Below are 15,014 nucleotides of genomic sequence, written 5' to 3'. Positions count from 1 at the left end.
CTCAGGCTTGGTGCCACCACTTGTGAACCCATTTGGAGGATGCACAGTGAGCTCTGCCCTCCTTCCCTGGGAGCACTCACTTTGCCTGGACAGGGCTGGAGTTGCTTGTGTTGCCCTATCTTAAAACTGACTTCAGCAGCTGGCTCAGTCCTAAGCTTCAGCCCTACAAAGAGCTGATAGTCCTGGCTGTGGGTTTAGGACAGGCATCCCAGTCAGCCCAGCTTCTGGGACAGTTTGAGAGTCTCTGGTTTCCAGGTTAATCCAGATTTATGTACATAGTTACTTTTAATCAGGAATCAATGGAGTCCCAGCAATCGATGGAGTCCAAGGCAAATCAACATTTTTAATAGAATTGCAATATTGCAAATGATGTTTTTGCCTGGACAGAGTGAGCTGGTGGTGGCTGTTGAGCAGCACTGTGTCCCCTCTCCAGCCCTTCCCATAGTGCTCTGCCCATCTTCTGCCAGCCTGGCTGTGCTGATGGGGGACAGATGGACAGATGTGTTACTGGACCACAGCTGGGGAGTTGCTCCCTCCCATACGAGCATCACCAGTTCCTCCAGTCTTTGCTGTTTCGCTGCTTGCAGTGCTAGAAGTTCATCAGCTGTTGAACTGCATTTATGATTTGGAGTGGTTCTGAATTAAAATTTATCATGAATTTATTATTATTCAATTTTTAAATATTTGGATTTTTATAGCGTCTCAAGTCATGAGTCAAGCTGCGTGCTGCTAGCAGAGGGAGAACCCTTTTTCTTCCTCAGACCTCTGCTCTCTTTTCATCCCCAGTGAGATTTTCCCCAATTACCAAAATAGCCCATGTGGCTCCCACCAGCCTCAGTGCTGGGGAGGTGACACCTGCCAGAGCCCAAGGACACTGTTCATGTGCATCATGGCAAATTTCCCTGATATGTGGTGCTTTGGACAAAACCAAGGTACAGCCCCACTTCGACACAGTTGTGGAAACCTTGTTAGCCTGGAACTGGTGTTGTTACAAGTGGGGAAATTGAAGTAAGTTAACTAAATAAATAGAATTTTTCTTCCATTTTCTTCCTTCCACATAAGAATGCAGCAGTGTTTGCACACACATGTGTTGCTGCTGCACTGGGAAGTGACCAGATTTAGAACTGAAGTAGCACCCGCAGGAGGCGGCCATCTCCAAATAAGTCTTTTAAAAGTTAATTGGAGCCCTTGGTCCTCACCGTAACAATCTGTGTCCATGGAGAGAGCAATTGATAAGGCAGAATGGCTGCTGGCACCTGGGGGCTGGAGCCCTTTGGTCTGTGTGAGCACAGAGAGGGAACGGGGCTCTCCTCGGTGCACCAGTGGAGATGGTGGTGATTAATCTGAAAATAGTTTAAAGCATTCATGAATTATAAGAATTAATTCCTAATAAATCAAATGGTAGCCCCATAGGAGTAGGGAAGAGAAATAAATGAGGGCTAAAGAAATTGATAAAAATCCTTGAGCAATAAAGAGATGAATGCCAGTTCTTTTAAAATTATATTTAAATGAACAAAGTTGATTTAACTGGCTTTTTTCATACCTTGTACTAAGATTTAGTTCTACAGCATGACATTATATCAAGAAATAATTTGCAGAAAGACTTTTTAACATTTCATGTGCATTCCACTTAATGACAATTTTAATATTCTGTCTTTGGTCCTACATCGTTACGAGGAGGCTTCAATTGCTCGGTGTGCTGAGGAGTTCATAAAGATGGTTTCTAATTTCATTTTCAAGTCTGTTACAGAGTTCGGAGTGATCAACATTTGAATTATCATGTTGCTGAGTAAAATGTGGGGAAAACTGTTGTTAACTGCTGGAACTAAATATGCAGCTTTGGGACAGTGCTGTTTCTGGAAGTATCTTCCTGCCTAGGGAGGTCCAGACAAGGTGCTGAACTGAGTTCTTACCTGCTATGCCACTGGGAGAGCAGAGCTCACCCACCTGGTTGGGTAAATAACAGATCTACTTTGTTTTTAACCTGTTTTTTGTTTTTGTTTTTGGTTTTTTTTTATTTATTTGCTCTAAAAGGAAAATTATAATGGTGGAATTCATCAGACTGAGTAGCCATGATAGGTAGAGGTGCTGTGTGAGTCTTCTGTGTAGTTCACACTTAGGGGCCAGCTGCAATACACTTAAATGGCAGCAGAGTAAGTAGCTACTGAGAAGTCAGATCCTGTTGTTAGTTGTCTCACTCTTATTAGTGCTGGTAGCACTATTTGTAGTTGTGTCAAGAGCAAGGACACAGAGCAAAGAGGTTAATTTCTGAAACATTAGTGAGTACAGGTCTCAGCACAGAAGGAGTGGTGCTGGTCAGCACTGCTGTTGTACCAAGGTGCTGCTGCTCTCGGCCTCTGCAGCCTGACAGGGACACCCACGGGGGCACAGGCAAGGCTCTGCCTCCCTGTCACTCTCAGCTGAAGCTGCCGTGCTTGGCACCTGCCTGCATTGTGCTGCAGGACATCACTGCTGGGAGGACAGTCGGGTCCTGCATCCGTCAGCAGAGCCCCAGATGTTCTAGGGATTCACTTCTGTACCAAACAGAATATCTTCACGATGTGGTTTTGTGGCACCAGCATCCTGATCACTCCTTAAGTGGCCCCAAGGAGCTGCTTTTGGGGTAGGAGCTGTCCATGGGTATCCCAGCCCACACCAAGGAGATGCCCAGCAGCTGTGTAGTGGTCTGCAGCTTGTGTTGCAGCCATCAGCATTTATCCTGATCTTGCAGAAGGGCTTTCCTTGGCAGCCCCTGGCAGTTCTGTGCGATGGCACAAAAGCCAACTTGGCACGGGCATGGCTTGTTCAGTCCTGTTTGTTGGAGCCGCAGGTAATTACTCCCATATTTAATGAATCACATTACTTTTATTGATGAACACAGAGGCTACATGCTGGAAAGAGGAGGTAAGGATTAAGTTTTATGGCCTACTGCTGCTATGAGAAGGAGCATCTAGACACCAATTAATGCCCCCTTGATGGGATTAGCCATTGCGTTAACCGCAACTCTGGATAAAATTGCTAAGTCTGTGACTTTCAACTTTAACTTCTTAAATATTGTAGATATGAAGGAAGTTCACTTACATCTTAAATGGAAATGACATTTAATTCTAGATAAAAAAAACTTGCAGCCTATTTACATTTCCTTGTGATTTATACCTCCTACTACATGGATAAGAAGACTTATCTGAAGTCTTTATTTCATCACTGTAGAGTTCAAAGATCAGACAAATTTCAAACATATAATCTGTGATTCCTTCAGTTGCTGTGCCAATAATCCCAATTTGCAGTGAGGAGAGTGGAGGTTATAATGGTAGCAGCCTCTCCCCATGAGATGCCATGGCTTTCCAGCAGTTATGGTGAAGTCTGAATATCTACAAGTTTTTGAGGGGCTTTTCTTTGGTTTTTGGTCCCACTGGTGCCAGCTGGGCACATGCTGGGGTTTCTTTTCTTTCAGGGCAAGTGTGAATCATTGCCTCAGGGTCAAAGCCAAGCATTTATTTAGGAGAGGGGGAAAAAGTGCTTGTCAAACAAATTTTTGTGTGATCTGCCAGAGTTACAGCTGTGATGGACAAAGTCCCCACAGTCTTGAAAACATTTCTCCCTGTAAATATAATTTTAAAGCTTTCTGCCAGTATGGAAGAGATCTACCTATTACAGCATCCTCCAGGTGCACCCCTGGGCTGGTGGGTGATGCCCTTGAGACAGGGGTTATGGATCTGCCTTGGCCTTGGGTGCCTCCATCCTTAACTAGTCTGGGTGACCTCCTAAGCCAGCAGTGAGTGTCCAGGTATCTGCATGGCCAAGGGCAGGTGAGATGTCAAGGGCTGCAACTGCTTGAGATTCCTCTTTCAGTTTTCTATTTGGGCTTTAATCTTCTGATAAGCCACAGGTATAGTGGGGGGAAATGTCAAGGTAAATGAAGACTTCAAGAACAGCATTCCTCAGGGGAGAAATAACTTCAGTCATCAGATACTCTTCTTGGGCAGAAACAAGAAATAAGAGATGAGGTGTTTCTGAGAGCATGATGTCAGTCCTGACTGACAGTCCCTGTCCATCACTGCTGCAGTGTGAGGACAGCACAGAGAAGAAGGAAATAGATGGTTACTTGGAGCTGATCACCTGCAGTGTTTGCTAGCCCCAGAGCTCTGCCTGCTCTGCTGCATGGCAGGGCACTAGCTGAGTGGGAGGCACCTTGTCACACTCACTCTTGGCACTTCTCCCCATTCCCACGCTGGCCTGGATGAAGACAGGTTCAAAGACTTGGTCTTCTTTGCATTCCTAAGGAAATGAGGACAAGGATTTGGTGCAATATTTTCTTGAAAGGCTGTCTCTTTTCATGTCTTCCTCCAGGACTCCAGCTTTTCCCAGCCATTTTCTGCATCAGTAGGTTGCTCCTTTGGGAAAGTGGAAGTTAATTTCTCATTATTATCATGCATAGATGCAGAAGATGGAAGATAGTCCCCTCCTGTTGTCCCTTGGCTCCATGATAACTTCATAGCCAGAAAAAATATCATGCAGGTGAAAAATGGCATCAGCCAGGCTGTTTGCAGGAGCCATTTCTCAGTGTGCTGGGTGGCAGGGATGGAGGGGGCTTGTCACCCAGGCACTGGGAGCAGCTTCTGCTTGTGCACTGGTGAGGTACAGGGAGGGTCTGGCATGTGGTACCTCTGCTTTATGGCAGCTATATTAAACATCCATATTTGTCCTTTAAATATCCTCCTTGGATTGGAACTGGAATAAATGCAGATGATATAAAAAATAACTCTCAGAGCCATGGACCTTCTCAAGGAATGGTTCTGGCTGATTTTGCTCTGTTATCTTGAAAGAGAGACTCTTTTGGATTTGCAGTATTTGCAATTCCCTTTTGGCACCCCCAGCTCCTGAGGCAGTAAAACGTAGTTTTCATTAACTGATATGTCTGACATTTACCACATCTCGATGTGACAATTTAGAGGGAACTGGTTAAACTGAAAAGAATTTTTAATATTGCAGTAATGTGATTAAGGGTAAATCTCTGTCCTTCAGGCCAGAGGGACCTAAATTTGAGCACTAATGGAGAGATAGATGAAGCATCAGTTGACCAAAATATCCTAAACTTAACTTGCTTTCTGTTTATTCCCTCTTTGCATCCTGGTTCCTGTTAACAAGAAAATAAGTCGGTTTAGATTCCTTGTAACCCAGGTGAGGGACTTAATCCAAAAGAAACCAAACCCACTCAAAGCAGGACTTAGAGCCAGAGGTCAGTATGCACAGCTGAGTTGAGTGTCAAATCCAAAATGACCTCTCTGGAAAATCATCCCTGGAAATCCCATTTCCTCCATTCCTCCCTCTCTTTGTCTTACTGAAGGAAACTCTGCTTTATCCAGTGGCCTGGATTACTCCTGAGCACTGTCAGGGGCCCTGGGTCGCCAAAGCAACGAGCAGGTTCTCAGATCCATCAGCTGCAGGGGATGATTGTTTGCATTAAAAATAAGTAGGAAAATAGAATTTAGGATCTTCTTCCTGGCTGTAGCAGGAACAATTTGGGCAAATGTACCTTTTAGGCCGTTGTGGCAATTCGTGGGAGCCTTGGTGATAGTAGCAGGGTGAGAGGGAGGAAAGCATTCCAGATCTCATCAATACTTGAGACAAAAGGCTTTCTGCTTTGCAATTACTCTTCCTGTCCTTCCCTCTCCTTCCCTCAGGCCACAGGCAAGAAACCAAAATAGAGATTAGGCAGCTTTTAAATGCCACAGGCTCCTAAAGGAGAGGAAATCCAGAGCTGATCAAGAATTGCAGCCTGCGCTCAGCCTTGTGACTTTGTCCCTCTCATCTGCAAACGGAAAAAGGAAATCCCCAAATTCAGTCTGAGTGGCAAAACCCCCAGAGATTTGGGCTGGAGTCACATCTGTCATGCCCTGGGAATCCCCGGCAGGCCTCGCCTGCTGTGTCTTCCCACACGATCAATTGGCTGCTCTGGGCTATGTCTGAATGCTGAGGGATGGATGAGCAGGGCAGAGCTTTCCTCTCTTCTTCCTTACAGTGGATGAAATGCAGCAGCAGTGTAGATCAGGTTAAAATTGCATCTCATCTCATGAAGTTATCTTTAAAAACCAGCTGCTTTCTGTGAGCCTTAAAGCGGCTCGATACACTCTTATCAAAATCGAAAACCGCTCCAGAGATCCTTAAGAGATTTTGTTTGATTGGGCTCTATTTTCTATAAATCTCGTTAACTGCTTTGCCAGTGCCCTCTCACTGTGTTCCTTTTTCATTGCAGAAATCAACCAACAAACCCGGTTCCAGCCCTGCAGATCAGCAGCGAGGCTGCAGAGCTCAGCTCTGCCCTGCCTGTGCCCGCGTGGCACTGGGGGCGAGAGAAGCAGGATTTCCCTGGCTTCAGAAGCCTCCAGGTCCTCTGAGTGTGTTTTGTGAAACACCATGCGTGTGAGGGCAGAGGCACAGGCAGGAGCTCAGCTCTCTGGCTTTTCATTGCCTGCCCTGACCACGCGGGTGACTCCTCAGCCACGGGACACAGCCCGAAGGTGCCTGGGGGATCTCTGGTGTTGTGAGAAGGGTTTAAGCTGACACGTGCAGTGACTGGGGCTTTATAGAATAAACACTGAAATGAGATACATAATACCTCCACTGAATTAATACACTATCTCCAGTGCTGTCAAACAGATACCATGGCTGTGCTGACACTCGAGTGTTTATTTTCAGGGTGATGCGGAGGAGGAAGAGAGGAGGAGTAGCTTCCCCGAGCCCTTGGGTTCAGGCTGCTGGGACCTGGGGGATAGGAGGAGGTGTAGTTTGGGAGGATGGGGCTTGGGTTTCTGGCCACAAGCAATACATATTTGTGTGTATGTGGAAAAAATGTTCACTGCCTCCCAGCTTGGAAGGTATTTGTTATTTCTGTGTTACAACAGACTTGCCTCGGTTGTAATTTGGCTTAGCAAACAGCAAAATCTCTCTACACCCAAACTACAGTGGCTCCTGTCTGCTGGGCATCACCATGCCTTTAAGGGCATTTCAAATTGCCTTCGTAGTTTTTAAGTGGAAAAAGTTTTCCTGTGTCTTTGAAGTTGAGAAGGTGCTCAGAACGGAGCAGGTTACTCCCTGTCTAGCACTGATCTAAGCAAAACACTGAAACCAAAGTATAAGCTCGTGCTTTTATCCTTCCCTTCTTTTTTGCTTGTTTATTGTCATTTTAAGCCACCATCCATGTCCTGGTGCAGCCTTGGAGGTGGTTGGAATCTCATTTTGCTGATGTGTTAGCAAGAGAAAGAAACTGTAATTAAATAACAACAATCCTTTTTCCCCCCTAAATTTTCTTTCCTTCTAATTTTCAGCATGTGGCAGTCAAAATACATCCAGTGAAAACGTTGGCTATTTATCAGACTTCCTTTTTTTTTTTTTTCTTTAACCTGTCACTGGCACTTCCTGCATTAGGTACAAGATCCTCATGGAAGAGTTTGCAGATCACAGACATCACCAGCCAGGTAACAGCAGCAAAAGGGGAGCATTTATTTGATGCCAAATCCTGACTGTTGCTGTTCTGTGGAGCCTTTTGTTGGTCTGTGGGACATTGTTCCATAGTCTGGTTTCAGTCTGGTTTTGCTGCTTTATGTAACCCAAACCTGTTTCTTGCTTTTAGACCACAGAATGGTTCTATGATCCTGTACAACAGAAAGAAAGTGAAATACAGGAAAGATGGATATTGCTGGAAAAAAAGGAAAGACGGGAAGACCACCAGAGAGGATCACATGAAACTGAAGGTGCAAGGAGTGGAGGTAGGAGCATGGTGGGGGTGGCTGTGGGCTGTGCTGGGCTGGGAGGTGATGGCTCCTCAAGACACCTCAACCCAACAAAGGCTGTCCACACCTTGAGAAAACGACTCCTATTTACTGAATTCCACCTGCTCCCTCCGGCCTGAGTCTTAGTTTCTGGCTGGGGTTAAACCCCAACTTGGCCCACTCCCAGCAAATATACTTGTCCTTTATTACTCCTTTGAGCAAATTGTGAGTACAGCTTCACCATCTGCCTGTGTGGCTGCTGGCTGGGCTGTGTGACTGTAGAGTGTCTCCACACTGAGCATCTTCTGTGGTTTTTGTCACAGGCACTGCCCAAGGGCAACCCGACACCTCAGGGTGGGCTGCACAGCACTCTGTAACCATGGTAGCTGGAATGGGTCCAGTTTGATTCTCACAAATCTCAGCTAAGTTTTGGTAGCAATTGCTGTAATTTTTGTGTGCTGATAGAGTGTTGTTCTTGCAGTATGCAGGAACAGAATTTCTGTTGAATTTGGCCCAGAATCCATGTGTGTGTTTTGAGAGAACCTTTGCTGGTGGTATTCAGCCACTCAGACACATTCATGCAAGTGATGGCACCTGAGGCATTATTTTTGGAATAAGCTCGTTTGTTCTAAAATATGTCATTGTTTGACACCACTTTTCTTTCTTAACCTCCATTTGCATGAGGAGAGAGCTGTTCTGATCACTCTGGTCACTTCTGATGTTAAAGGTTTGCACAGGTGTGGATAACAAATGCATTTATCCAAGTTTGATATTTATTAAATAGCAATTACTTGTTCTGGTAGCAGAAGCCCACCCGCAGAACTGTGCCCAGCTCATTCCTAAGACAGCAGGGCTATATTCCCAACACTGGATACCAAACTTGGGGCCAAAGTGGTCCAAGGCTGTTAAAATGTGTAATTGCAGTGTTCAGCTGTGTCATTTTGGCCAAGGAGCATGAGGCTGCCGGGTGTGTAGGTTGATTTTACAGTTGACAGCCTGTGAGCCTGGCCGGGGTCGGGGTAATTGGGGTGTCCATGACAGGCAGAGCCTCACCTGTGTCTCCAGGCCTGTCTGGCAGCTGCCAGGCTGGACTTTGGGCTAAGCTGAGCTTTACAGCTACCCCCAGGCCTGCCTTGGCAGATGCTTTGCAAGGCATGAACCTCTCTCCTGTTGGGGTGATGGGCACCCTGCTCTCCCCACGTGGTGCTGGTGGTTGACACTCCCCCAGCATCCCCGAAGTCAGCGCCAGCAACGGGAAGGGGACGAGTGCCCAGAATTCATCTCGTGCTCCAGCTTCCTCCTAGCCCATTTGTCATTCTTACATTCTGTCTGCTCTAATGAGGTTTTGGGGTTTAAAATAGTATTAAATGGATTGCATTATATTACACCAGAGAGGCATAACTTTGTTCCATAATTTTTACATCCAATAACAATGTTTTATTATGACAAGCACGAAAAAAGAAAAAAAAGTCATCATCACAGAAGTGGTGCCTTGTTTTTGTTTCGGGTTTGCAGAGTGTGATTTAATTAACTTCTGTAAACTCTCACAATGCAGAACACCAGACCCTATGCTGTCCCTTCACCTGTAGCAAGAGATTGTTGATGACCTTTGGCTGCCGCATGAGCACATGAGAAAATAAATGGGACTTTCTTGGGGTTATTCCAAAGCTGGAGTTATCCAGCCCTTTAGTGCCTGACTGCATGAATGAGGTGGTGATTGTGTTTAGCTCAAAGGACCCTGCACTGAACCCATTAATTTCTATTTTACTGAAGTGTGTCTCCTGGAATGTAACAAATACAGATGGGCACATCATGGGAGCTGGAGGAAGTGCAGCTTTCAGGGATCCTCCTTGTGGCTGATCACATTCACCACTCAGGAAAATAAGTGTTAAACTATTTGCTTTGTGATTTGGATGTACCAGGGTTTAGCCATTCATTTTTACATCCTTCTCCAGCTTGAGAGCCCTTTAGTACCTGATTTTCTATCTTCAGGAAGGTACTTGCACCCTCTCATCCGCAGGCAGCACCTGGGTGGTCACTGCCAGTCTCTGTTCTGAACGATGTAGAAGTCATCTGTTTTCTTGACTTGCAGGTGTTTCTTGGGCAGAATGATGTAGTTTTAACCTAATTAATTAATTACTCAATCAGTACACCTTTCTACTTCACAGACAGCATTTTGGGTTTAGGTTGCTGATACCATTCTAAAAGGAAGCAATGTTCTCAACTTGGACACGTAGGCAGCAGATTTAAAATAACAAAAAAAAAGGCTTTTTTCAAATTTGGAGTGATACTGTAGTTAGCCGCATTAGGGTTTAACAGGGCATGAAATAACTGTCTGCCTTGTGGCACTGCCAGATCATCTCAGCAACTCTTGCAGCCAGAAGATAAATAGGGATCATTGTCGCACTGATGGAAAAGTACTTGCAGAGCCGACAGCCAAGAGCATCAATAGCATCCAAACATTGCTCTGGAAATGGCAGCTCGGAGGCAGGGAAGAGGAACATGCTGGCCTGTGAAACTACTGACCAGCCAGTTCTGAACAGGGATTTGTGTTAGAAGATTTAATAATTGATTCCTTCCCAAGTGTTGTCAATGTGATGGCTCCTTTGTCTTTCCAAGTTTTGGGTAAATAGTAAAATACATTTTTTGAAACAAAAAGTCTACATCTGATCCTGAGGGATGCTGATGTCTATCAGAACCCTATAGAAGGATTTGGTGAGCATGGGTGAGGCAGCTAAAACAAATTTAGGACATAAATAAGAAATAAACTACTTTGACTCATTTAAATAAATATGGATTAGGAGGAATAAACTACTTAACCAAGTGGATGTTAAATGAAAATGGCTGAAATCCTCAAGCTGTTGCCTTGGTTAGCATTGCTGTACAGGAAGGATTTGGGTATTACTTGGTTAATCTGATCACAGTCCTTTTAGAAAAGGCTGCATAAACCAGAAAGGAGAAGTTAATTTGGCCTTTCCCTTAATACACCACTTTGTGCAATTCTTTGTGGAATCTCTAGTCTGTGATCCTTTTTAAAATTCTAATTAATTAGGATCCCTGGTGATGTGTTCCTAATCAATTCACATAATTAAAAATATTAACTAATAAATAATAGTAAGGGGAGTGTTGGAATAGCTCTGCCATGATTCTGGATGGTGCTGCTCCGTGTCGCAGGCGCCTGGCTCAGAGGATGCGTTTTGCCTTTTCTTGTGTGTGAACTTTTCCAGGAGAGTGTAACTGCGCCTTCACGTGAATTTGTAGTAAACTGATGCCAGAATTAAAACGAGGTCATGTTTTTATAGTGAATTTCCCTCTCGTCATCTGTGTTTTGGAAGGTTGACACTGATCAAGCTGCTCTTTATCCTGTGTTGAGGATATTTTAGTCTCTCCAAACCCCAGTGCCTGAGAAGTGGTTATGGAGAAGGGCTGTCCCAAGGCTGGGGCAGAGCTGTGCCCCTAGTCCCACTCCAAGCACCAGATCTTCTGTATTTGAAATAGCTTGGTCTCTTGTAGATTGGGTGTTAGTTACCTTGGCACAATATGGTAATCTTTATTAATTCCTTAAAAAAAAAAAAAACCAAAAAAAAACACCCAAAAAAGTAAAACTTGATTTCAGTCTTATTAAGAGAGAAACTCCCTCGTGGAGATGGAGATGCGAAGTATCAATTTTGTATGCAGGACTTGTATTTAATTAATATCATAACAGTCCCTTAACACTATTGCAGATTAGTCCATGAGGACAGGAATGAAAATTTTAGATTATTCAATTACTGCATAAACCCTGGGACATCACCATCAAAACTTTGCACAGGTTTCCGTAGCATTTGGGTTTTGGCAGTGTCCCTGTGCTCACCCTGGGTCACCAGAGTGGGGATGGCCTCAGTGGCCTCTGCAGCCTGGGGCACCTGCGAAGGCCCAGACTTTTGCTTTTGGTAAATGACCAAATGGGCTCCTCTGCATCGTGCACAAGAGCCCCACCATGGAATACTGAACTGCAAAGTGGTTTTATATCTCTCTATTCCCTCCTATCGTGGGTGAAATCTACTCAGTTGTCATGGGAGGGTGGGAGCCTTGGAGGTGGCACGTTGGAGCAGCCCTAATCTGGTGAGTGATTCCTTAGGCAGCCTGAGCCAATTCACTGCAATTCACTTTAATTTACACGGGTTTTGCTCACCCTCAGAGGTGAGCTGTGTAGTTTGCAAACTAATTAGGATCACATTGTTCAGTCAGTCTGCTTAATGCATTTCAGAGAAATACTGTGGAATGGCTTTGGAGGAGAAAGGAGAGTTTAATGTGAGAGGCTTTCTGGAAATATGACACACACGTGTGCATACATTAACACAAACAAGCGGCCCTGAACAAGGGAGAAACTGCTCACAAGGAGGGGCACTTTTCTTCATCATTGCTGCAAATAGCATTGTCTTGACACCTCTCCTGAGATTTCACTGATCCCCTTTATAACCAGGCTCTCCATTAACCCCCTGTAGCTCATTAGAGACCAACAGCATCTCCCCATTTTTGCCGGGGCACACGCACCTTTGCTGTGGCACACTCACCTTTGCAGTGGGCACGTCTCCACAGTGGGCACCACAGGCAGATGCTTGTGCAGAAATGTGGAGGTGCTGACTGCTCATGAGCTGTGGTTGGGATTTATTCCTGTTCCAGCTGGTGTTTACGGCACCTGGAATGCAGGGTTGTGATGGCATCTTAATGATTCCTGTGTTGGAGGCAGTCCTGGGAAATGGGAGCATTGTTTTGCCATTTCTGAAGGGGAGTATGGATTATTGTTAAATCCAGAATGGATCTCCTGGGAGTCTCTTCAGAAGGGAACATACATATCAATAATCCTTTTGTATATCAGGGCCCTGATGTATTCTCCTGCAGTAACATGAAGTCACAGCAACTTCTCTTGAGTTTTGGCTTCTTTTCCTAATGCCCTGTACATGTCCAGAAGATTTTTTTTCTTCACAAGACCCATAACATTCCTAATACTTTAATTGTCACAGTTTATTTAACTTAATCAGTAGAAGTTTTCCTAGTATCTGGGTGTCTCAGAATGAAGATTCAGCTGGGATCAGGTCCTTGGGCAAGTTCTGCCCAAATCAAGGGCATCCACCATCCCTGCAGTGCAAGGCAACAGGTTTGCAGCAGCGCTCAGGTAATTGTTCTGTAATTGACTGCATCATCATTTTTTCCCCTGTTTAATAAATAGCGTGAATAAAGCTGAGCCACATGTGGTAGGGTTGTAATTCAAATCCCATTCACTGTAGTCTGAGCATTTTTCACTTAGGATGTAAAAAGACAGTTTTGATGTAAATGACTCCAAAAGGATCTCTGCGGACTAATGACATTAACATCAGGCTAGATTGGAATTGTTGAGTAATTGGTGCTGCAACTGCACCATGTGCTGGGGGGAGAGAGGGAACCAGGGACTACAGTAGTGGAAGTGTCCCTGCCCATGGCAGGGTGTCCTTGAGGTCCCTTCCAACCCACACCATTCTGTGATGGGTCTGTGGGGATGTCAGTTTGCAGAATCCTCTGCTGATACTGAATTTTGCCTCTTGACTTGCCTGCAAAGAAGTGCAAGACATCATACTGCTTTTTGCATCCCCTAAACAAAACAGCGAAACAAAAGTTTTAATAAATATATATATATACTTTTAGTCATCCTTATGAAGGAAAACATTAGAACAAGTATACAGACACAAAACACACTGGCAGGTCCCCGCATCCCTTTGAAATGTGAGGCTTGTGTCACCTCACCAGCTGCATGGCACAAACACACATTGACATTTATATTGACTATTTCAGTTTAGAGAAATTCGAAATTAAATCTATTTTCTGCCAGCTCTGTGGGAAAATCCATTTATGAAAACAAAATCCAATAGGAGATATAAAGATTGGTGGCCAGAAATGAAATACATTGAAAATAAAATATATGGAGATTGGATTGCTGGCTCTGTGGTCTGGGTTTAACATGCTGGGGACTGGGATGGGGATGGAGGGGTACTGGTACAGACTTTATCCCTGGGTTTACAATGTAGATGAGTTTACAGCAAAACAAAATAAATATCAGTGCTTTTTGGACCAGAGTTGGTGGTCAGCATTTACCTTTTTGACCACACAGTTTCTTTTTGTGCCTGTGTGGACAAATATGAACTCCAGACAATGTCTGTCCCTGGAAGTGGTGCCTGGAGAGGGGTCAGTGGGAGCCGTGCTGTGAGGAGAATCCCAGCCATTCCTCACAAGATTAAGAGGTTTCCTGGTTCTGTAGGGATCCCTGTGTTTGCATGGAGGATCCAGATGCTGGAGCAGCATGTGCCTTGTAATCTTGTAATTGCATTGTGGGCTGTGACGGAGATAAGGGCTTCCGTGGGAAGCGAGGAACCTCAGTGGCTCTGCCTTCCCTGCCTGGCTTTTAGTGAGCTCCTCTCTATTTATTTCTTTGTTGGGCAGGAAGGCAAACCTCCTTTGCTGTATTGCTGCTAATTCTGTGTGCATCAGGGTGCATGAAACATTTTAATTTCCTGAGTTCCTGTTGGAAAGTGGGATATTGCTCGCCAAGGTGTGCATGGGGAGGGAGATCAGGGAGAGCAGAGTTTTGTTTGAAGGTTTGAAGGTGCTGGAGTTCCTAAACACAATCTGGTGTTGTCCCCAGCAAGCACCACAGACACAGAACCTGTCAAGAGGGGATTTTAGAATGTAGAGACATCCGATATGTTTGGATGGTCACACCTTTGTAGGATGTTATTTACTTCCCTTTTTTATAGGCAAGGGATGAAGATTAATTAGATGGTGTTTGGACACTTTTTGGACATAAAAAGCATTAATTGCTCACTAGTACCCTGGGGTGAAGTGAAAGGGAGACATGACAGAGGGGAGCAGGGGTGCGCTTGGCAGCACCAGCAGCAAGGGGTTCTCTTGGGTCCTAGCCAGGATCTGACCCAGGAATTAGCGTGAAGCAGGAGCTGTGCTCTGAGTCTTGCTGTGTCTGCTGTAGGATTGAAGCTGCCGGGGAAACGGCTGTATTGTGTCAGCGCTACAGCAGGGGAGCCCGAGTGATCCTGTTGGTAATATCAGGAATGCAGAGAGTGTAAATTATTGTATTTCGGGGAGAAAAACTGTTTTTCTACTCTCTGCTTGCCCTAAAACCATCACAGACGTTGTCTCACATGTAGCAGTCGCCTCGTCTTTGCGGAATACCTTTTCCTTGGAGCGGTGGGATAATGCGTTCGTCCGCTC

The 15,014-nt window shown here is 45.0% G+C and overlaps 1 protein-coding gene across 4 annotated transcripts in view; it reads left to right on the top strand.

Moving 5' to 3' along the window:
- CAMTA1 (calmodulin binding transcription activator 1) overlaps positions 1-15,014 on the top strand; it is a 237,283-nt gene that overhangs the window by 73,946 nt on the left and 148,323 nt on the right. For all 4 annotated transcript variants that reach the window (XM_053962596.1, XM_053962597.1, XM_053962594.1 and 1 more), the window contains exon 5: positions 7,634-7,769. In XM_053962596.1, coding sequence (XP_053818571.1) covers positions 7,634-7,769 — 136 coding nt within the window. The remainder of the gene's footprint in view (positions 1-7,633; positions 7,770-15,014) is intronic.

This window comes from Vidua chalybeata, chromosome 22, assembly GCF_026979565.1.
Source record: "Vidua chalybeata isolate OUT-0048 chromosome 22, bVidCha1 merged haplotype, whole genome shotgun sequence".
Lineage (NCBI taxonomy): Eukaryota > Metazoa > Chordata > Aves > Passeriformes > Viduidae > Vidua > Vidua chalybeata.
The sequence above is the reverse complement of the archived record's forward strand: the minus strand, read 5'-3'. Positions and strand labels throughout refer to the sequence as shown.